Here is a 23,360-nt window from a genome sequence, read left to right on the forward strand (position 1 = left end):
AGCTCTGCTGCACAGTCAATGAGCCAGGAGGGAAAGAACAGAGCAATGTTGGCGTGGGCAAAGGCCTAAGGCAGCACAAGGTGACTTGCACTTGCAAATCTTTGCATAGCAAGATTTCTGTTTTCGTTTTTTAACAGTCGCAATCTGCTTTCTCTTCATCTCCTATAGAAAAATTGCCTTATATACCAAAGATTTCAGTAGAGTACATGTGCTTTCAACACAACCAGTGCTAACCTTTACTCTGGCACAAGTAGAGAAGTGTGCTCAGGACAGAGACACAGCAAGAGAAAAAGCTGCTTGTCTCTGACAGCATCACAGGGAATCCCACTCGAATTCCTCCCAGTGAGCACAGCAGGAGCAGAATTTGCCAGCCACTGAGAAGCATAATACAGCACTGCAAGAAGAGGAGGGGAAGAGCGTGAACTTCCATTGCCACCAGACAGCAGCTTTGTGTGCTGTGCTCTTCTGCTCTGTCCCCACTTAACCCAGCCTTGGAGAGATATCTTTGTGTGCTGGTGGACTTTCCTAGCCTTTCTGAAGCACACTGAAGTGGCAGCACTCTGTTCTCCAGCAGCTTCTGTAGGAAGCATGCAGGTTTCACTCTTAGAAATTCATGGGCCCATCGGTTTATCACTCCAGAAAGTATCCAGCATTTTCAGCAAGGCTTTTAATTCATTAGCTCACATATGAAAATATTCTAACCTTCCTGCCCTCCCCAGCTGAGTCATCGATGCTTTCCTATTCTGTTGCAGACACATCACCTTCAGGAAAATAATGGCTTAGCTTGCTGGTAACAACAGACATTATCTTTCTGAACTAAGTGTTCATTCAGGATCACAGGGTCCTTGCAAGAGTGGGACTGTGGGATACACTGGGGATCCACAGGTCCAACTGTAGATCCAACCAGTTGGATTCACTCACATGCATGTAAGCACCTTAAAAAGATACAGCTATTGCTCTTTCCATCTTGGAAAAAGTTTTACAAGTGCTTGGCCCCATGGTCAGTTTTCACACTGTAACCAGAGCTGCTGTTCTCGCCTTTTGCTCCAGATGATCCTAATTCAGTTTTCACTGAACTGCCCATGTTGTCTATTCTCTAGGATAGCTGTTGTCAGAGCTAAGGGTGCCTGAACCTGAGCACTAGCAAATACTTGCACCAATTTTCAGGACCATCATCTCCTTTCTGCGCCTCAGTTTCCTTCTGTGCGCCACGCTTATAGCAAAGTAAACACTTCATTCTGTAAGGTCCTTCAGTCAAGATGTATTCTGGAAGTGATTCAGGTTGCTGTTATTTCCAGGGGTATCGTTATAACACATTTCGGCCACACTAATTCCCTCAAACAGAAATCATTCTGCCTGCACTAGACTGGGACAAAGCAGCCAATTAGTTGTCTCTTAAACGTTTATTAACTCTGCAGCTTTCTTTCAGTGCGTATGTGGAATCTGGTAATGTTGTAATACATTTTCATAAACTGTGGGCACAACATGTCCTGTTTCAAGCTAATAACCATACCATATAATTAGTCCTGATTACACAGGTATTTATTATCATTTTACATATTCTAGTCCTTTCCTAATGCCACTGCCCAGGCAAGGCAGATTTAAAACCACAGCTATCTTCCTCCTCCTCCCCAGCAGTTTGCAAGGTTTCCTTTTGCAGTTAACACGACAGCTTCAAAGAAGATTTCATTTCGTTGATGTACTTTTAATAATATACACAGGCACTGATCAAATGTCAGGTGACAAGACCCACAAGACAAATAGAAGGCATTTGTCTACTTACAAGGAAGATCAGCATTTGAAAGCTATCAGCTTTCAAATCCTAATTAACAAAGCTAATTTTCAAAATCTATTCCTAAAACAGTTGTTGGCTTTAGGCTGAACATTTACAGTGTTTAGGATTTTAATGTGAGGTAGAACCCCCCAAGCAAAAGATCCCTCACCCCATTAGATTCTGGTGGGGAGAGAAATCTGCTCTGTTCAACTCGATTATAGATGTGTATCTTTCCCTGCTGGCATGGCTGTCTCTATAGAGATGGACATGGATATTTGATGAGATTAAAATGCTTCAGTTACCACTGTCAGTGGTTCTTTAATTTAAAACGAAGAAGGCAAACAAACATTCTTTTTGATGAGGTAACTGAATGATGCTACGGAAAAGCACTTTGCTGTCAGGTGGTAATTAGGTTCAGTAATAGTTGTGGGTTTTTAGCCTTGGAGGTTGTGGCCCCTGAGAATCTGAAAGAAATGATACATTCAATTTCCAGAGGAAAGGAAGATGCTGGATGCTTTTCTCTGCTAACCCTGCAGGTCTCTGCAGATAAGAGCATTCAGAGCTGCAGCACTGACAGTCCTCCTTGAACCAGCCTAAACTGTTGTGTTGAGATCATGAACACAGAATGGGGGATGGACCTAAAGTAGGGCCTTTAAGCACCTAATGCAATCAGGTTGGCTTGGACTGCATGCATAAGGAACTGCCAGAATGGCTGCACCAAAAGGATTTTTAAAGTCTGCTGAAGGGTATTCCAGCAATTGCTCTATAACCTGGGCTGATAATTGTAACATCCATCTTATGCATCAGTGGAAAGTCTCCAGTTTGAAAGTGTTCCTTTGTACACAAGCAATTGTTCTCACAGGTATTTTTTTTTTAGGGGAAAAAGAAGGGATAAGAAAGGAGTGATATATTCAAGGGTCATCTGCATTCCTTGCTGGAGAGAAACAATTCCATTTGGAACTGTATTTTTCACTGTAAATATAAATTATGCTTGGTTTTGGTATTAAAAGAAACAATTCCAAACTTTCCAGTTGATCTAAATGTACTTAACTGGAAATTTTGATTTTGGAGGCAAAACTGCTCCTTCCTCCACACAGAGACAAATTCTGAACATGGTGCTTCCCATGTAACAGGAGCTCTGGTTCCTGTTCTGCTCCTCTCTTTCTATTACCCAGCTTTGTCTCTTTCTCTGTTCAAATAATGGCAGATCTCAACCAGCACTTCCATAGTATTGCCACTGCTGCTCACACATGGTAAGATACTGAAAGGACACCAGTGGTCCAACACCACTCAGAGGACCAGCAACACTGCAGGAAACTGAGCTTGGGCATTTCCAACCCTTTCTTCATACCTGTGTGCCTTGCTCACTAGTGGCCTTCCTTCATGCCCAAAATAAGCAATACTTTTGGCCAAACGGCCTACACAGGTTGTATAGCTGGATTAGAGGGGGAAACCTGGTCCTAACTGCAGAAGAAGCCTGCCATCCAGCTGTCAGCACAGGTCCAAAATGAAATGAAGAATATTGCCTTCAGCACAAGCTTGCCAGTAATCTCCTGAAGCGCTGAAAAAGTTTTTCCTTCCAGAACTAAAACTTTTCAAAATAAAGCAACTCTGATTCCCCGCTCACTCTTGGGAGATAAATGAAGGGTAAGTCCATTAAAGATACTGGTGTGAGATTGGTGTACAGCAGACAGAATTCAGGAAAGATATTGATATCTCCCAAATCCCCTGAATATTTTTTCAGGCATAAACCAGGTATCTTTCCTGATCATAAATGCTTCATTTCCGAATGGAATTTCAATAAAATAAGCACAGTTAGACTGGCATGCTTATTATAAAGCCATAATGAAGGAGCACTGAAGTTTAGACATGAAAGGTATTAAAGAAGCAGCCCCACTGAAGCAAAAGAAAATGCTTTCTAACCTACCGAGTTTTAGGAGTCGATGCCAGTGGTCTTTCCACCAAGGAGTTCAGCCTGTAGTAGTCCAAGAATGTCCTGGCCACATTTCTTCCAAGCTTCATATCTGTAAGTTTTTAATTAAGGAGTATTTTTGGAAATAATTTAAGATATTAACAATAAAAACACACAGTCCAGAGGTAAATTACTGCTGTTTGATGCACGAGCAAGTTTTACATTAGCCATCCCACAGTACTCAGACTTCAGGCAAAATGACTTATATAAGCAGACAAAGCAAGGGTCATCTTGTTTGCTTCTTGTTTTCACAGGTAGATGCTATATAAAACCACAGACAGGAGGAAACAGTCTCTCCTTCCCTCTACACTTGGCTGCAGATCCCCATGGTGTTCATGAAGAAACAGACTAGACCAAGGAGCCTTCCAGCTCAGGGAAAACAAATACCTAAAAATGTTTGGACACAGGTGGCATTTCTGTACTTGTCTCCAGGAAACAAGGTCAGCAATGTCATGGTACAAACCAGACATGTACCAGTATAAAAGTTAAACATTGGAATCGGAGCTATAGCCCTCCACCTTTAGCGTAGACCTCCTAGTTGTGTTGTATTCAGAAACTAACATGGTGATTTAGCACTGATCTGGAAGAATGCCTTGGAGAGCTGTACTTTACCTTCAGGAGGTCAGCAGTAACACTGGGGCTCCTCTCCCCTCTTTGGCCACGATTTCTGTTTTGGCAGATGAGCTGCTAAGTAGACCTTGCAGGTTCCTGAACCTCCTGAAGACTCCACTGCCTAAAAGCAAGCTGAGTAACAAATGACTGCATTAAAAAATAATATCCTACACCATATATCCATCGGGTGAACCTCCTCCATACGTGAAACATCAGCACTAGACCTTCCTGTTATAGAGTAGTGCCTGCTCATCCTCCATATGGTGGTGTTCAACTGGAAGAAATGCAATGGGTGCCATTATCCATAGCTGAAGACTCCTTTAATTGCTTATTTTGACCTGATGCCTACACGCATTGCAATAACCACATGATTTTCAAGAGAGCTGCCCCAAACAGTCATCATAACAGCCAGTTCAGGGGTGTTAATGCAGAACCTGGGGAACTAAACACATTTCAGTATCTGCAGTCTTTCTGGGTTGTTCTGTGCGCATGTGTTCATGTTCTGTTATACCAATAGTTATCTGCCAGTGTTTCCATTAGAGGAAAATTCCATAAGTGCAGCAGCCCAGGGGCTTCCAGCAGTGGCTGTGAAGACACTTGCTTCTAAATGAAGCTTTTATTACCCGCCCACTTACATTTAGACATGTCAAAACAAGTGAGCATGAGACATCAGGTTCAGATGTCGCTGTGAGCTCTCTGTTTATCATTTATTTATTTATTTAAAAGAGAGGTCAAACTGACATGACTCAGTCTCTAGCTCTAGTTCTTCAACTAAAAACTATCAGCCAGCCACCAGCTCTGCTGGCATCGCTATTAAGCCCTGATCAAGTGACAGAGGATGACTCCTGACACTAATTTTCTCCCCCCTCCCATGATCTGGTTCCACATCTCTAGTTTCCATTCCAGTGCTTGGGGATGGTTACAGGGGTTTATTCCAGGCACTAGGAATTGCTGTTCTAACACAATATATGCTGTGAGCACCTATGTTATTGGTTCCCCAGAGAGGTGGTAGATGCTCCATCCCTAGAGACATTCAAGGTCAGGCTGGATAGGGCTCTGAGCACGAGATCAGATTATAGGTGTCCCTGTTTAGTGCGGGAGAGCTGGACTAGATAGCCTTTAACAGGCCTTTCCAACTCAAACAAGTCTATGATTCTACAGTTAATTCTGTCCAGTGTTATAGAACAGTCCAAGCAGCTGATGTTCATGGCTGCTGTCTGCATGGACAGAGTACTGGTTGGATGGGGCCACTGGCTGTGGCAGTATCCGGTGAGCTTCCCTGCAGCCTGCTGGCACCAATGGATGAGGATAACCACACAAGCACAAAAGTTTAGAAAGTTGGAGGCAGCTTAGAAGTTTAGCAATTTCAGGGAGGGCACCGTTTCTTTGAAAGTATTTTGTGATTGTTACTGGAATCTGGGGATGGCTGTGAGTAGTTTGGTTTCTGCAGCTGAGAACTCAAAGCAGCAGCAAAGGTTAAGAGTTCAAAGTCTTCTGAGAAAATGAGAAAGAAGGGGAGAAGACTGTCAAGCATTTAAGGGATTGAGAAGACTAACATGGCTTGATCTTGTAGTTTCTTTCATTTACTCAGCACTTTAAAGACGCAAAGTGGTAATTGGACTCCGTAAAGTCTCTAGGACATTTTGTCAGTGCCACTCTCAGAAGGCTGATCTGCCAGAGCTGGCCCTGCTGGCTTTTCTTTGTCTCTCTACAATACGTGCTTTCACATGGTGGGCAATACCTGACATGCTGCACCATGGAAGGAAGCCCTACAAAGAGCGTGGATGCAGCTGAGGAAGTGGCTACATGAGCTCCTCCTTAGTGCCTTACAGCTCTGCTTTACTTCTGATTTGGAGGAATTCTGTTCTACGGCTGAAAGTTAGCTCTTGGAAAATGCTTTTTATCAATAAGGACTGGTAACCACTGCACCTAAGCACAGATAGAAAACTCCAGTGTAGAAGACTTCAAGAACAGGTTAAAATTATGGCAGATAAGAATGACTTAGCTCTAGGTAGCTTTGCATGAAGTTAAGGAAAAGAAATATAGAAGGGCCCCGAAGGCCCATCCAGCCCCATTTCCTATAGTTCGTACCACGTTCTGCAGCCCATACAGACCTGTTTGTTAAGTTTACAGTGGAGGTAAAGGCATTTTGCCAAGCACAGACACACAAAGTAGATGGGCACTTTGATGAAACTGATCATGCAATTCTGTGCCACCACATCCAACCACTGAAAAGCAACAACATAGAAACAGCTTCTAGTCTGGAGTAAGATTTAAGGCAGCATAGGATTAAAAAAACATAAGTGCACATTCTAATACTGGCTTCTCATACCATCCCACTGCCACTGCTTTGCCAGCCACCTCCACAAAGGATGTGTGGTTTCTGTCACAGAAAGCAGGTAACCTGATACATATAAAAGGCAGTAACAGTCTCTCCCTGTGCCTGCTTAGCCTGAGTGAGAAATGGCCTGACTCACTCAGAAGTGCAGGTGGCATGAGTGTGCAGAACTGATAGAGAAAAACAAATCACAGCGATGACATTTGCATTTATTTTGGGTGCACAGAAGACCCAGACTCCATTTTGCTTCACTAAATATCACAGACACAAAAATAACTGCAGCTATAGCCAGAACTCACCTTTTCCGGGTAGTGTGATGGGTTGTTCTGTAACCATCTCTCCTTCTGCAATCACACATGCAGTACTTTTGCCCACAAGAACTCCCTGCCCAACTAAAACCACATCTGCAGGTCATTGCCCAGCTATTCCTATCACAGGAACTCCCATGAGACAGCAGAAACCCACCTGGGAGAGACACAATGGAAGCAGCTGGGTGAATGTCTGTCTCTGCTGCCTCCTCTCCTCTTACTCCCTCCTTCACCAATATGTTGTTCTCCCTGTATTCCTACCTGGAAGTGGAAACCAGCATCCCCAAGTTTCTTTCTGAAAACGCTTCTCCTGCAGTATTTGCTCTTTGACTGCCATCAGTGGTTTGGGGGAGATTTCCGAGCAGTCTGTTCACACACGACTCTGCCAAATTGTGCAGATGTTAGGAAGTTCAGATAAGACAAGAACCAGGCAGAGCTCTCTGCAAAATCCCCCACACTTCTGATCTCCACCATGCCTCTCCCCCCCAAAGCTTCTGGCCCTGGCATGAAAACAGGACAGAGGAGGCGTGTGGATCTCAGAAGTCATTACTAGTTTTCAACAGAGAAGATTCACTGAGCCTATTGTGAACAGTCTGCTTCAGCTGGAGCATCCAGAAACACGAGCACAGCCCTATTCTGTCTGTGCGTGAAGGCAATAAGAATCTCAATTTGGAAACCAGTTAGCAGTACAAGTCATTAGGGGAGGTACTAAATGTTGCTGCTTTAATAGCTCACTGATCATTTAATAATGTCGCTGCTGCAGAGCATGGTGGCACCATTCGCCTGCTTTTGTTTTGCTTTTTGAAATTCAGGGTCATTCCACTTTGAAGTGAGTGGATTATCTCTCCTTCCCCCTCTTGCCAGACACTGCAAACTGCTTTAAATAATTAGGGAAAGGATGGCTCCTTCAAGTTCGTCATCTCATTTTCATGAGGTCCAGTGTCATTGCTTTGGAACAGGAAGAGAAGTGGTGGTAGTGACGAGGATTTGACAAGGGCAAAACAGTTAGCAGTCCCCACTCATCTTTAATAAGTCCTGCGGGGTCCCTGCCAAGCAGATTGGATCTCTGTTTTTATGTCTCATCTACAGGACAGCACCTCCATCAATTTAAAACACCACACTGGGTTATTAGTTTATGGAATTCATCCAAGTTTACTCCTAAGCAGGATTTAAAATTGAGACCTTCCAACTCAGAGGCATCACTTACCAGACGCAGGCTCAGTTATCTTAAAGACAGACAGAAGAAGGAAAAACAGGGAAGGGAGAAAGAGGGGAAGGATTCACAAAGAGAAAGAAGGATGAATCTTTTTAACAGCTGGGATTAAAAACCAGAAGCAGCTCTTTGTTTGACTAAACTGAATTCTGCAGCAAATCTCTGACCACCACAAAAACCATCCTGTTATTTATGAAAAGAGGGATATTTTGTGTGGGAGAGTCCCCAGTGACTGTGGTCAGTGAGCACACTGTCAGCTTTGTACAATCTCAAGAGAAATATGGATGAGGTTTTCTCATCTCTTTCTAACAGCTTCCATCAATGGATCAAACCCCTTCCTGACTTGAACAAGAGCTCTAATGGAAAATGGCATTACACGGCTTTAAAGCACAGCGCTATATCACACCCAGCCTGATCAGAAACAGTCCTCTATTTTAGCAGAGCTGTTTTCGCCACAGTCACTTGTTTTGTATCTCATGGCTGACACTACTCTCTGACAAATAAGATAGGCTGCCAATGACACATCTGATTGTGGGGGGGGGTACTTCAGATAAAGTGCAACTGGGGCAATCCCCATTCCTTGGGGAGGGGGACTCATCCGGGGCTTTTCAGAATCACTGATCACAATGCAAACCTGGGCAGTCATGCTACCTCCTTGCTCAAGGGAAACTTCTAAAAGAGAGTGTGGGAGCAGACAAGACTTATTATAGAAACATAGAATGGCCTGGATTGAAAAGGACCATAAAGATTGTCTAGTTTCAGGCCCCCTGCTACGTGCAGAGTTGCCAACTACTAAACCAGGCTGCCCAGAGCCACATCCAGCCTTGACTTACCCCATCCTTCCTATTGATTTTTGTGGGAGCAGAGCCAGGCAAGCACAGACAACACCAGACTGTTGGCATTGCAGAGCTGCAGGGTACATGTGGGTACACCTCCTAGTAGGGTCTGCTATGGTCATGGGGCTGCTTGTAGCTCCTGTGTGAGGCTAAGAATGGAGGTAGGCATTGTGGAAACAGATTGCCCAGAAGGTGGTGGATCTTCTTCCTGTCCTTGGAGACATTCAAAGTCAAGCTGGACAGGGCTGCACAGATGCTTTTGGAAATGAAATGTACTGCTAACGACAAGTCTTCATTTTTAACCTTTTGTATTTTATGAAGGAAGGAACTGGGCAGAAAGACTCTGACAGACTATTTCAGGCTTTCAGGCCCTTTTCCTGAAAAGCTTGATTGTAGTGGAAGAAATTACAAAGATGGAAGTTGTAGGCTTCTCTCCCAGAGCAATCAGAGGGCTGTAATCTTCCCTCCTCCTCTGACAGGGGCGGCTGGAGAACACGTACCTAGGAGAGTAACATTTTCTCTCTGCCGGAGGGACTGTGCTGCAAGGACCGCACTGCACTTCCCATGAACTCATTTCAGTATCAGCTGTCGCATTTGCCCTTCGCATGAACTCAACAGAAGCAGAAGATCCCAGACAGTGCCTGGGGTGGGGAACAGACGGGTCTCATGGTAGGTGGTGAAGATGCTGCATGGATGACCTCAGTTCTCCCTCTACCATCCACCAGCACCAGCAAAGGAGCCACCCATCTGAATACATTTTGCTACTGATGGAAACCTCTATGTGAGTCTGAACTGCAGTGCTGGTTTCACATGTGGCCAGGAAAGGGGAGCTCTAATTTCACTGCAGGATTTGAGATATGTAGACAGGGCATCCAGAGCAAGCAGAGAAACAGCAAGGTGTGAGATGTCTCAGACAAAGTAACACTGAAAATGCAGTGGGGCCACTGCCCATTCTTACCTCTGAATCCACACGCTATTTACCAGCACTATGAGCATCCTTTTACAGGGATATCTCTGACTGCTCCATTATCCTAATGCCATCTTCACATTGTCCCCTGTACGTTACATTTTATCCATCTCACCATCCCCTACGCCACTGGGAGATGGAAATGGGCCCTCCTGTAAATGGTAATCTGTCCTAAGCTGTAAAATGACAAAAGAAAATGGTTTATTTAATACCTTGGCAGCCCTGACTCCTGATGAGGTTATTTAAGGGGCAGAGGTCAGAACAAAGCTCACAGCTGAAAAAGAAAAACCCAGGAAGGGTGAGTTTCAGCATCAGGATATTTGAATTAATGGAAATACTGCATCAGCATCCCTCTATATATTGATATACTTAGAAAATGATTTACTTAAAACCTGGTTGTATTAGCTCTTTGTCAAGTTGTCCCCAGATGAATTTGGGCTGGTATTTACTGGCCTCACATTGCTGTCTGAATGATCGTTAGTTACAGTATCAAGAAAACCCCAGGATAAGTCTCTTCTTGTGATTTTAACATTTCTGATATTGTATTGTTTAATTCTGGTCACTTGCCAAATCCGGGAAGGAGCCCTTGGGGATTAGCTGACCTCAGCTCTTTACACAGTCAATGAAAATTGCAGAGCTGATTCTCTCATACAGATACACATAAAACGGATGAGGGGAGAAGAAGCAATTTTCAAACTAAAATCCAGCATTCACAATCTTCTCCAATCACTGAGATTCTCAAAGGGGAAAACAGCAAGAAAACTAAGTGTTAAATGCTTTTGTTATCAGTTTGATTGGAATCGCAAGAACAACACAGTTCCAATATAAATTAAACCCTTCAAAATACACTGGAGAAACATGGGGGGAACTTTTTGGGGATCCTCTTGGTCCACCACAGCTCAGCCATTGCTTCACGCCTAACAGTCCCCATTAGAGATTCCACTCACAGCTTTGTGCATAACATTCACCACTACCCAAACAAAATCAGTTTCAAGATAAATGGTAGAAAGAATGTTTCAACACACCAAAGTGTGGATAAAGCGTTTTTCGTCTGTAAATTATTGGAAGCTCATGAATTGTATAAATCATAACTAGGCATCAGTAGTCTGTTGCATGCTGCATTTTCCCTCTTCAAGTGCAGCTTGCATTCTGAGGCAGGACACAGTAGCCCTGACAAGAGCTGTTCTAAAAGGAAGAAATTACGGTATGAGAGGAATTAAGAAACATGAGAAATTAAGAAATTGAGAAATACGGTGATTGAGTTTCTTTGTGACATAAACCTGCATAGAACTGACTTTGAGGTTTTTGAGTAGAGGAAAGATAAAGTGAACTGCAGTGATTTCAAGACTCACTGTGATTTTCAGGGACCTTCTTCCCCTGGCTGGGTATGAATTAGTCAAAGACCCACTGGATTCCTGTTGCCTTCCATCAGCCTTTGGTAAGTCCCTTCAGGATAAGGCAATGTCTGCATCTGTAGTGGGCAAAATGCAAGCAAGAGACAGCTTATCCTCAGAAATTGGCTCACCTCCTCTCTCAAACCGTCCCAGGAGGAAAAAGGACCATGGCCTCAGAGGCTGTACCTTTAAAAACACTTGCAGTCTGCAAGTAATAGTCGTGCTTCAGTGTGTTCAACATTTTGGCTGAGCTCAGTACAAAGTGCAGTGATTTAGAGGTGGGAGATCAGGCGGGATTCAGCAAATTCAGAATTATTTATTTCTTAAGAGCAAAAAAGTCTGGCTACAGATTATTTACTGCAAATGGGTCTGTTTGGGGGAGGGGAAGAAGGTGAGAGGGTAGAGAGGAGGCAAATTGATGGATTGAAATTTTTCAATTAAAACAAGCAGTTTTTGAAAAAGATTTAAGGTTTTATTGGGAAAAAAATAATGGGGGGGAGGGGGGGAAGGAATAATTCAAGAGTCTGGAGCCCTGCTAAAGTGAAGATCATAAAGATCCAGGGGGAGAAGAAAAGAAAATCCTATTCTGTGTAATACGAGGAGGAAGGGAAAAAAAATGTAAGAAAAACATCATTATCTTTGTTTCTTCTGCTGTGTTAATGTATTTCTCTCCCTGCATTATCTCCAGCATCTGCAAGTATTGATTCTGAATAAGGCACTGTGGTGTAGGCTGCAGGCAGCAGAAAGGTCTGCTGGGAGTAACACGTTTCCAGGGCTGTCAGATCATGAAAAAAGACCTTGGGATTGATTTTACAATGGGAACTCCGCTTGGCCAAACCCGAGACAAGGAGCCTATCCTCTCTGCAAGGACAAGAATGGACTGGAGTAGCAGAGAGCTTCCAACTCAATGGATGGATCAGTGGAACCAGTGGTTTTGGGCGCTTTGCTTGGGCTTGAACAACGCTATAGGAAGAAAGAAAAACAGGAGTTATATGAAATAAAACTCATCTGGGTGAGGAATATGGGGCATGCATGCCAAGACCTCATCTTTGTTTTGCTTTCTTGGACTCGAGACCATGCCACTTCTGAGCCTCCTCTGTAGGGACACAGGTGAGCTGAGACAAAGCACTCTGTGCATCAGCAGACACACCTCCCTGGGAGGTGGTCACTCCACAATAGTGCTGTTGAAGGACAGGAGAGATCAGGGTTGCTACTAGCAGGTAGAGAAAACTAATGCTATTTTTGCCTGCATAAGGCAGGAGTAAAATATTACTGCAATCTCCATCCCCACCAATTAATTTCCTCTTTTGCTATAATAATTCCCATTCCCAGATAAATTTAGCTTTTTCTAAAACCTTTGATTTTTCCTTTGTGTTTTACACTCAAGCTGGAATGCAGTGATAAGGGACTACACACACATATATATTTAATCTACATACACACACGTATAGTTATATATAGTCCCTGCCACAAATAACACTCCTCTGACTGCTGTCACAAAGCCCTTGCTAAAACAGCTACTCACCCAACCTGGCTTGCTTTCCTGCATCATACCCCTAGAGAAGGACTGCTGGCAGCAGAGCGTCTCTGTCCAAATAACGATGCTGGAAAGGTCTGCACTCTCCCTTTCTCCACTGCCTGTCTCTTCCCTTCATTTCTCCAATAGGGTTTGAATAAACCTGTGCCAAACTCCACCACCACTTGCTGAACCCACAGCTGACTTTGCTGGAGCAGCTGAAATTACACATGTACACAGTCAGTGTGGGAGAGGCTCTTGTTTTATGGAAGGGGCAACTCAAAACAAGTGCTTGTGAGGGGATTTGGCACTAACTGGTGGGGCAGCATCAGAGCCATCGCTTTTGCTAGTGAAAAGGGCTTTCATAACAAGGTGCTTTTGACCATAATATAACCAGCAAACCCTGGATTTTATGAGAGACCTAAGCAGCAACCTCACATCTCTCTATTTTCCAGAGTGTCACTTACGGTTATAAAAATCACTTCCCCTTCACATTCTCCTTCTAGAGGTGAGACTTGTCTGCTGTGCTGCTCCTTACACTGGCACAGCTCCTGTGCAATAAAATGAGAGCCCAGGCTGAATGACAGTCCCAGCAGATAAAGATAACAGGAATAAGAGGCTGCTTACCCCCTCCTTTTCTGTTTTTCTTTTCATAGAATAAAATAGAAATACTTGTACATCACTTTCTTTTTTTCCTATTAAACTCTTGTATTTTGTGGCCACATCTTGTTTTGCTATTACTACATTCTCCCCATCTGCTGGCATTCCCAAACTCTATCTATTACTATTAATAACAAGGAATAATTCCATTCACAAGTTCCTGTACCACCTGAAGGGACCTCCTCATTGCCAGACCCACTTCTTTCACCAGTATTTGCATTGAAACACCATAGTATATTTGCCCATGAGTGCCAAAGGAGATTGGCTGCAGCTGTGGACCGTAATGCACAGTGCCTTTTCCAGTCCCTGCAGAGCTGGATGGTTGAGCTCCCAGCTGTGCCCCAGGCTCCTGCCAGATGCAGCACTGGGCTGTGGAGGCACCAAGCAGAGTCAGACTCTGCTGCTCCCGAGGTTGGTTTAATTTCTGTTTAGTTGCCTGGGGGTTATCAGGAGTCCAGAAAGCCTGAGGAGGATAAACTGATAGGATGTGTGGCCTTCGAACCACAAAATAGCAACGAGTGAGGGCTCCACAAATGGTAAAGCCCCTGTAGGGCAGGATAAACTTCTATGCAGCTGCAGGTGATGGGACACGAAACTATGGTCTGAATTCACAAGAAAACAGCTTGAGATTAGATTTTGAGGGAAGCTTTCTAGCGATAATGAAGCACTGGAGAGATACCTCCTTGGGAGGCCATGGCATCCCCATCTTAAGGCAGAATTAAGAAAAAAGTTATAAAGAGAAGGGCAAACAAAACTGATCCTGCTTGAGAATGGAAGGGTGGGCAGGGGGGGTGCCCCTCTAACTCAATGCCCTGTGTTCAGATCTCATCAGGGGCACCTTCTCTGCTGGGATCTTTCTCAGTCCTTGGCAAGGCGGGTAGGACCGATCTCTACTTCTGCACTCCCAGGAGGAAGAGTAGAGGGCATGAACCCAGCCCTTTGGAGCCACAGACCTTCAAAAGATCACCTCAGTTATCTCACCACTATGGCCTATGATTGAAAATTCAGACCCTCCCTAAAGGCTGTACATGCTGCTATCTTCAGCTGGGCTAAATCCCAAATCCCCTGCCCCACATTCATCTGCTCCTCATTTCTGAATTTAAACACTGTTCTTTAAAAGCCTCTCCACCTTTTGCTACTTATTAAAATACTGGTTGCACTCTGGCTTGCTTTTCCAAGAGATCTGGACAGCAGTGCAGGCAGTTCAGACAAACAAACAACCAAACAAACAGAATCCATTAGGAACTGCCACTCCTGACTGTCGCCCTTTCACATACATCACATTGAAAAGGTTAATGCTTCCCAAAAGGGGTGGAAGAGACGGGAGGAGGGGAAGGGCAGGAGGGATCCAATCCTGTGAGGACCAGATGTCAATGGTACTCAATACAGCACAGAACAGGCTCCCCCCCAAGTAAGACAACTGCCCATCCCTTGGCAAAACTTCCCTTTGAGGGATCTATAATTTATTAGGGAAGGTGGAGCTCTGAATAAATTGTGCATAGAGATGAAGAAGTGATGATCGCTAACTCAAATCCCTGGGAGCCTGGCATTTTCAATCTTTAGCTCCCATTTGTGTCCCCAAGGTCCTGACTAAGTGAGCAAGCCAAAGAGCTGAATATCGACAAATCATAATGAGCTCATTGAGATCTAAGCATAGCAATTAGCAGGGTGGAATGGAGCAGAGGGGCTGGGAGGCAGACTGTAATTATTTATAATGTTGATAATCACTTACATGTAGTTAAAAATATAAACACATCCCAAAGCTTGATGGCATTAACTACCCTTCAATTAGCTCCATGCCCAATAAGTAAGCGATACCCCACACCTGCAGGAGATAGGGGAAAGTCTCATGGCTATACTCATCAGGAGCCTATAAATTATTGGCATGGGTGGGAGGCTGTTTAAAGGAGATACCATCACTGTAGCTCCCATCACTAGACTGCATTGCTAATGGAGTTGTGGAGAAAGACAGCTCAGCTATGTGGCTTATGTTAATAGAATCATAGAGTTGTTTGAGTTGGAAGGGACCCTTAAAAGTCCTCAAGTCCAACTTCCCACTTGTTCACCTGGTGGTAGTTCCCCCTCTCCCATCTCCCTTCATAAATTTCATGCCTCCCAACCTTTAGATAGCTCTAGAGTTTCTCACCCAGGTGACCAGAATTCATTAAGTCAAGGAGTATGAATGCAATGAGCACCACAGGAGGAGAAGTGTGCTTTGCTGTGAGACAGGCCAGTATCTCCATCCCGCAGTCACAACAGTAACCACGGTGTGTTACAGCGATACTCGAACCATCCTTAGAAGCACTCCAACTACAGCTCACCTCATGCTGTTTCTCTTGTGCCAAAGCCAGCTGGTTTAAAAATAGCTGGAGTGCCTCTGTGCTGCAGATATTTCCCTGTTCCTGGAGATTTTGACCAAAGCGACTCTCCCACAAAGTCAGCCAGCCTGGAAGATGTAAGAGCCGGATAATCAATTGCTTTCCTCCCTGCGATACCAAATCTCTTTGTGGATATTGAATCAAAATGCCTCTTACAAAAACATAAGAGATGTAATAAAAGAGTTGGTCCAATACATTTTGCCAGCCAGAGGGGAGGGAGAAGGAGCAGTGGGCAGCAGTGCCTTGGAGCACAGCTCACAGGGAAGATTACATACTTGAGCAGAACTTGATCAGCAACACACCTTCACCTGCACAGTAAGCAGGAGTGACCCTTATTACCTCCATGGTGCACTTCACCAATGCAGAAGTAAAGCATTTAGTTTTAATGGAAAAACAGATTAAGAGTGAAACCACAAGAGAGGCGGAGATCACTGTACATCAAAAAGAAAGGCATTTTGGGGGTGGGGGAGGAGGTGAGACCCCCCCTCTGTTTGTACCACTGATTTCCTTCCAGGTGAAGGGAACATTTAATGCACTGAGGGTAAGCTTGGGCCCTCCTCAGAGCAGATGTACAGAAAGGACGGTAGTAGGGACATGGCCAGTAGAGTTCAGTGAGGGAGCTTAATGAAACCAAGGAAAAAGTGGAAAGAAAATGAAGAAGAAGAAAAAAGGAGGGAGAACAGCAGCACACTGTGCTGCAGTCAGACAAGCTCTGAGAAAATGCAGGCGGTGTTCAGTGAAACTGAAAGGGAGAAAAGCAACACTGGAGTAAATGGAAATTGTTCAAAGATAATTGAATGTATGTCCAAGTGCTCGCGTTTGCCAGCTAGCAATAAATACGCTGCCTGCAAAAGCAAGCCAGTGTGGGCAAAGGGAGAAAGTGCAAAAAGCAATCAAGGGGAAGCAAGAAACATATGCAAGCAGGGCAGCAGTGCTGTAGGGTACAGGAACAGGAGACGAGGGACGACAGGCTGGAGAATGAAGCTGTGAGACTGGAAATGAGGCAGAACTATGTATCTTGAACCACATTCAAATAGGGCCCTTAGGCCTACCTCGAGCATGCTGGAAACCTGAAGAAAGGCAGCTGGGTCATGCTGCCAGGGGCTGGCAGCAGTCAGGAGAGCTGATGTGCTTGGGGCCATGTTCTGGTTGGATGACCATTCAGTAGAGTAAGAAGGTACAGGAAATTGGTCCTCACTCTATGGACAGTTTTGCAGGGACTGAAGCAAGTGATTTTCAGCTAATAGAGAAATATACCTGAGTGATTCTAGTAGAGAAAGAGCAGAGAAAGCAGAAAGGATGGGGAATTTCTGACCTCTCTAGAAAAATCCTGCAGAAAACAGAAATAAAGGATTCTTTCACAAGAAATACCAAACCAGGTCAGAACAAACAAACCCCACCAAAAGCCTATCTTTGACACCAGATAGTGCTCAAAGGAAGAACATAAACGCTTCAAGTGAAGAGACCCCACCTGGTCAGAGGAGCAGCACAGACACCTCCTTAGGGTGCAGTGCCTGAGCTGGGATCAGCTAACTGCCCAAATCAGACTGGGCATAGCCTGCACAAACACTGCTCACTCATTTTCAGGACTAATTTATCTTCTCAGTTGCCAGCAAAATCAACCAAGATTCGAAGAGCCCTCTGCACAGGCACACCTGGTACAGCTTCAAGTACAGACCTGAGAATCCACGCTGGCTCCAGCACATTCCTGCATGCAAAAATTAATGCAGGAGATAAGATGCATGAAGAGCTGGTCACTACAACAAACAAAGCAATTCTCCTTTGAAGTAGCAATAGCAAAAGCCTTTCAGAGGCTCACAAGCTCCCACATGTGGATTAAATCTAGGTACAAAAAGGGATGTGATGTTTCAAACCCCACCAAGGAAATCCAACAGCAGAAACAAGAGCAGGAACAATTTCCTGACTTGCTCCATAGGAACACGTCTGTCCTTGGCCAAGGTGATTCCTATTTGAGAGGAGGCAGCCTGAACACATCACTTCGTAAGGAGAGAATAGCATCATCAGTATTTGCACAAAGATTTTCTTGGAGACAATCCCTTTGCTCCAGCCAGATCCATGCTTGCAGTGTGTCCCTTTTCTCACAGTTTGCAAGAGAGAAGCTTTCTGCTGGCTCACCTCTCACAACCAGCCTGCGATACCTCACCCACATTGAGCCCATGTGGGAACAAGGCAGTGAACCCACGGGTGTGGAGAGCCCACTTGAATCAGCTCACCTGCCAAAGCCCCACTCCCATAGAGAACAGCTCACAGTCCAACAAACAGCCAAGGACTGCTTGGCAAGTCATCCTGAGCTGAAGTAGCCTGGAAAATGTGGGTCTGTTTGCAGATCATCTGTCATGCAGGAGAGCATGCCAGACTCATCAGAGAAGGCGAAACTGTCCTACAGCTGGAAGAGCTCAAGAGCTGTGACCTGGCCCTTATTTCAGCCCAGCTCAGCAGCTCCACCTGCACTTCTTTGTTTTTCCCGAAAAACTTGGGATGATTATAATTTTCTTCATTGTTATCTTTAAAAATGTTTTTTTTTTCTTTTTTTTTTAATTTTAATTTTTATTTTTAATATCAAAACAATGGTGGGTGCTTTTTGCTTTCCAAATCTGGTACACTCAGAAAAGAACATGTGTGAATAACAACTCCTTAAAACACGGAAAGGAAAATATAAATAGGTCCTTTCCCTACCTTGTAACATGGAAACAACCTCAATATTTCAATGCTTTCAGTGCTACATTTCTTCCCCTCTTATACAACCAGATCAGCTCTAATTAGTTCTGACTAGCGCATCTGCTTTAGCAGCACCTGATCTACACGGCAGGGAAACCATTAGGGAGAGTCCTGCTTATTTCAACATGCTCTGGAGAAGTTTCATGTTGGATTAACCACTGAATCCAGTCACAAACCCAGAGAACAAGGTTGAAGGTAATTCGGGCTCCCAAACAAGGAGTTAAGGGATTCTGGCAAACCAGACCTGACGGGGGGAAGGTGTCTGGACCAACACCTGTTCACTTGCCTGTGACTCCTGTAATAACTTGTCGTACATTAGATCAATTTTGTGTCAGCCAACTCAGCTGATCCCACAGCCCCACTGTTCCCACCTTGAGAGCCTGATTCATATATTGCGCTGTTTTTCATGCATGCTAAAATCCCCTTTATTCCTCTCTCTACTGCTGTTGCCTTTGATTGTACAGAAGGGATTTCTAAATGCTTATTTACTACCGGCCCCTTGTAATTCTGGCATCTTGGAGGAAAAGCAGACCAGTTCATTTTGAAGCAGGACGTTCATCTTTTCGACAGCTCACATAGACCGGGGCATCAATAAATTAAAGCTTCTAGGGATTAATTGATTGGAACAAGGTTGGTTAACTTTATGACTAAATGGGAACTAATCTGCCAGCAGACAGAGCGGAGCTGGGCTACATTTGTACGCAGAGAGTTTGGGCTGAGAAGATGAAAAATTGATGACGGTAATAAAAATACAAACAGGGATGCCAAACCGAAAAGGAAAAAGGAGGCTTTCTCCCTAAAGAAAATGTACACAGGCTCCGTTAGATCTGAAATGATATCTCCCTCAACCTCTTTTCTTTGTGAAAATCACTACTTCTGAAACAGAAATTCTACTGAAGGAAAGATCCTATTATCAGCAGCAGTCACATTTCACAGCAATGTGATTAACTGCCGGTCACATGGTCCCTTCGCTCACCACTTGTAGACAGCTCAATAATTTTAATGAGGAAAGAAGAGCGTCTTTTTCTTCCTTTCTTCTTTCCTTCCTTCCTTCCCCTCCCCCTTCCCTTTTCTTTTCTCCCTCTCTTCCCTCCCCTCTCCCCCTCAGATTTCCCTACAAGGCAGGCGGTTGAAGCTGACCCTTAAGGAAAACCCCTCTGGGACCTGGATATCACTTATCAAGTCTAAATATGCTCCAGGTTGATGTGAAGAGCGGCAGCCGCGTCTAGAAATCTCCCCTCTCAGAACAAACCCAGTCACCTTGGCCAGGAAATGTGCTCCCTCCATCACAGTCACACTTCAATCACCAGCCTCTCCCTTGTCTCCGCTCCTGTCCTTGGTTTGGAGTATTTACAGCCCATCTGTCTGTCTCAAACACACTTCTCACTCAAGAGGGAAATTAATCTCTCCTTCTCTCCTCTCTCTGCTTTCTCTCTCCTTCTCCCTCCCCCCTTCCCCCAACACTTGCAATTTGCCATGAACAGCTTCCCTTTTCTCATCTAAAATTCTCGATGACTTTGAAAATTGACTGCACCCACACACCTGGGCACGGCGAGAGATAATTGATTGCATTTTTATTTCGTCTCTTCCCTAAACTGTTTTCCTTGCTAATGGCCAGTTCTCTGCCTTTTTTATTTTTTTTGCCTTTTTTTTTTTCCCCCCCTAAACTGACACTAGATGTGAGGGACTGAGAGAAAGGAAGAAATAACCAGCTGCTGAATATCGTCTCGTCTGCCTCTCCCAGGAATTAAAAGCTCTGTGAGTGATGAGGTTCCTGCCTGGAGATGGATTGGAGCTCCCGGGTCCAGGTGATAGAGAGGTTTGCAGGCAGACTCTCTGGTGGCTTTGCAAAGGGACATGTCCTGTAGCACCGTGAAAAGCAAAGGTCACGTAGGCAGCACAGCTGGGAGCTACAGACAGCTCCACATTTTCCTCACTCATCATTAAGACCAAGTTACTTCTGCACCCTCTGCAGACTGAGCCAATTCAACACTGTGCAGGCAGGGAAACTGAGGCGTGGCTGTTTCCATGTAATGCCATGAAATGGGAGGCACACAGCTGGCAAAGCACAGCACTGGGAGCTGAGACAGACCAGCAGACTGCCCAGGTTGGCATCATGTGGACAGAAACCAAAATAGTCAGACACACACATTGACCTTGGCTTGAAAATCCGAATGAAGCCGCTGATAAATGACAGTGAATGACTCAAGAAACAAAGGCAGCTCTTGTGAATAGCCAGAAAAGCACAGTGTGAGAGTCTGGGTGCAAAGGACAAAGGTGGAAGAAAGATCCAAGCCAAAACACTCAAGTCACTGAACGTGAGGAAACCTATAATAACCAAAACTGCTCTGAACTCATCCTGAAATGGAACTACAAAGGAGGATTAATATGGAGGCTAAAAGTAAGACACGGTGATACAGGATAAAGTCATCATTTGAACCAGAATGCATCCTCTAGATAGGTAAATACTTCCTACCTGTAGCTGCCTCCTTGAGGTTTTGTTTTTTAAAAGTGAAAGCTGCTTTTGCTGGTTGGTGACCAATGACAGGAACATGCTGAGAAGACAGCAATGTGTCTGGGGTACACCAGGCCATCCATCTGCGGCTGAAGGCAAAGCAAGATCAGTGTGGAGACAGATGGCAACTCAGGAGAAGCTGCTGCTCAAAAGGCACACCATCATTTGACCCTCATGTCCTCAAAGGTTCTGCTTATCCAGATTGCCTGGAGCACCTGCAGACACCCTTGGGCAAACTCGCATTGTATCTTACTTACAAAATGGTAATGAGAAAAAAACAGTCATAGCCTATCGCTTAGGGGAGGTCACGAGCATCCTGAAAAGCATTTCTCTTTGGGAAGTGACATCTAGCTATGCCAGGAATAGATATGGAGCTACTAAGGAGAAGGACAGAAAAGGATTGGTCTCAAATCCCCCCCTATGAACTTGCCTTTCTGATTTTTGTGCTGCACGCAGCCAGCACGATCCTGGCACTGAAATCAGATTTTGGCTTAATCCGATACCTGGGAGCTCAAGATTGAGGAAAAACTGGAGAGAATTTGCAGTCATACAAGATTTCTGCAGCACAAGATGACAGAAATCCTGTGAATCCTTTTTAAGTCTGTACAGCAAAACTTGATCCAAAAGAAACTTGGCTATCTCAGTTCATGGCTACAACCTGCTCAGGAAACAGTGAGTTGCAGTTAAGTGAGCTAAGTTAATTTGCCTCAAGTCTCACCAGACCAAAGCTACTCTGCTGTTTTGCTAATGTATAACAGACAGGAGCAGCCTTTACTTCTAACCTTTCCAGCCTGGATCAGCTGATTACATACATCAAATACTGATGTCAGAGATGAGCGGAAACAGGAACAGTAGGAAATAAGATTTAGCCTACACCTTCATTTAATTTTTATGATCAGAATGGTTCCAAACCCAGCTACATCCAGGGATAGCCTCGAGCTGGATGAAGGTGTCAGGCAGAAGACAGGCCCTTCCTTTGTGTTAGCCACTGCAGAAAGCAGAAAGGATGGGCTGTGCTTCCAGAACAACAGGATGGGTGCTGAAGGACCACCTCCCATGGATGCATCCCTGACAGATATCAAAGCCAGATTCGCTGGCAATAGCATTTAGAGGGGGTGGATGATATTTTTAGGAACAATATAGGTTTGTTTGAACTATTTATCCTTTCTATACAAAACTATTTTCTATTTCAGTAAGTACACAGTTCCTCTAGATTTACTCTCCCAGGTGTTTGTATAACCTTCACTCAGGGCTCACAGATTTAAGCATAAACACATTTGATCCTTTCCCTTCACCTCATCCCTGGATTTCTGTAGCTGCAAGAATGAAGAAGCGCTCCCCGAGGTGAGCTCCCCTCCCATCAGCCTGTAGTGACCTCAGGTCACAACCTCTGGCTTTGCCAAATGTGTGCAAACACAAAGTACGTACAGGCCTGCAGTTCAATTCAGTTTCAACATTCATTTTAAGCCAAACCTTCTTGTTATTTATTGTCAGTCTTTGGACAAATGCAACAATAACCATTTCTGGTGTGCTGACCCACCATGACCCATGTAGCTCTCTTGACTCTCTGCACCATTACCAAGAACCTCTCCCAAGCCAGTGGTTGTCAACAAGAGTTAATTTCCACTGGTCCAGCAAAGCAATAAGCTCAGAGGTGCCTGAATGCCACCAATTGGCAACTTCTCCATTTGCTGTCTGGAGATCAACTCTCCTTTTTCTGAGTACTCCATTAATAAGCATCCCTCAGCAAAAGGACTGAGAGACCCAGCTCAGCTCCCTTGCTGCCTTACAGCACCATTCCTGGGGCCACCTCTGACTCAGCTACTGAATATGGTCTTTTGCAGGCCTAAAAGAAAGCAAAATCTTAAAGCTGAAACCCAAAAGATGCTCACTCCAGTGGGCCACATGACTTTCTCAGCAAGGGTTTGTGGCTTTGCAGTCAGGCTGTTTTACTTTACAAATTTCATACAAGAGGGGAAACATAACAAACAAACCATTTAATTAGCAGGTAGTCTAGAAAGCAAGAAGAGAGCAATGCTGTGGAGAGATTGACTGTATTTTCTCTCCATTTATTTCACAGAGACAGAAGTGTAAGTGACAGACAAAGAATGTAATAATAAATCCTGAAAGAAAAAAGT

The 23,360-nt window shown here is 44.4% G+C and overlaps 1 protein-coding gene and 1 long non-coding RNA gene across 3 annotated transcripts in view; both read right to left on the reverse strand.

The window, feature by feature from the left end:
- LOC107317605 (BEN domain-containing protein 5-like) overlaps positions 1-23,360 on the reverse strand; it is an 801,512-nt gene that overhangs the window by 9,202 nt on the left and 768,950 nt on the right. For both annotated transcript variants that reach the window (XM_015870495.2, XM_015870494.2), the window contains exon 12: positions 3,702-3,798. In XM_015870495.2, the coding sequence (XP_015725981.1) occupies positions 3,702-3,798 (97 nt within the window). The remainder of the gene's footprint in view (positions 1-3,701; positions 3,799-23,360) is intronic.
- Positions 10,204-23,360, reverse strand: part of LOC116653734 — a 50,940-nt gene continuing 37,783 nt past the window's right edge. The window contains exon 5 of the long non-coding RNA XR_004308100.1: positions 10,204-11,491. This is a non-coding gene — a long non-coding RNA (uncharacterized LOC116653734). The remainder of the gene's footprint in view (positions 11,492-23,360) is intronic.

Source organism: Coturnix japonica, chromosome 8, assembly GCF_001577835.2.
Source record: "Coturnix japonica isolate 7356 chromosome 8, Coturnix japonica 2.1, whole genome shotgun sequence".
Lineage (NCBI taxonomy): Eukaryota > Metazoa > Chordata > Aves > Galliformes > Phasianidae > Coturnix > Coturnix japonica.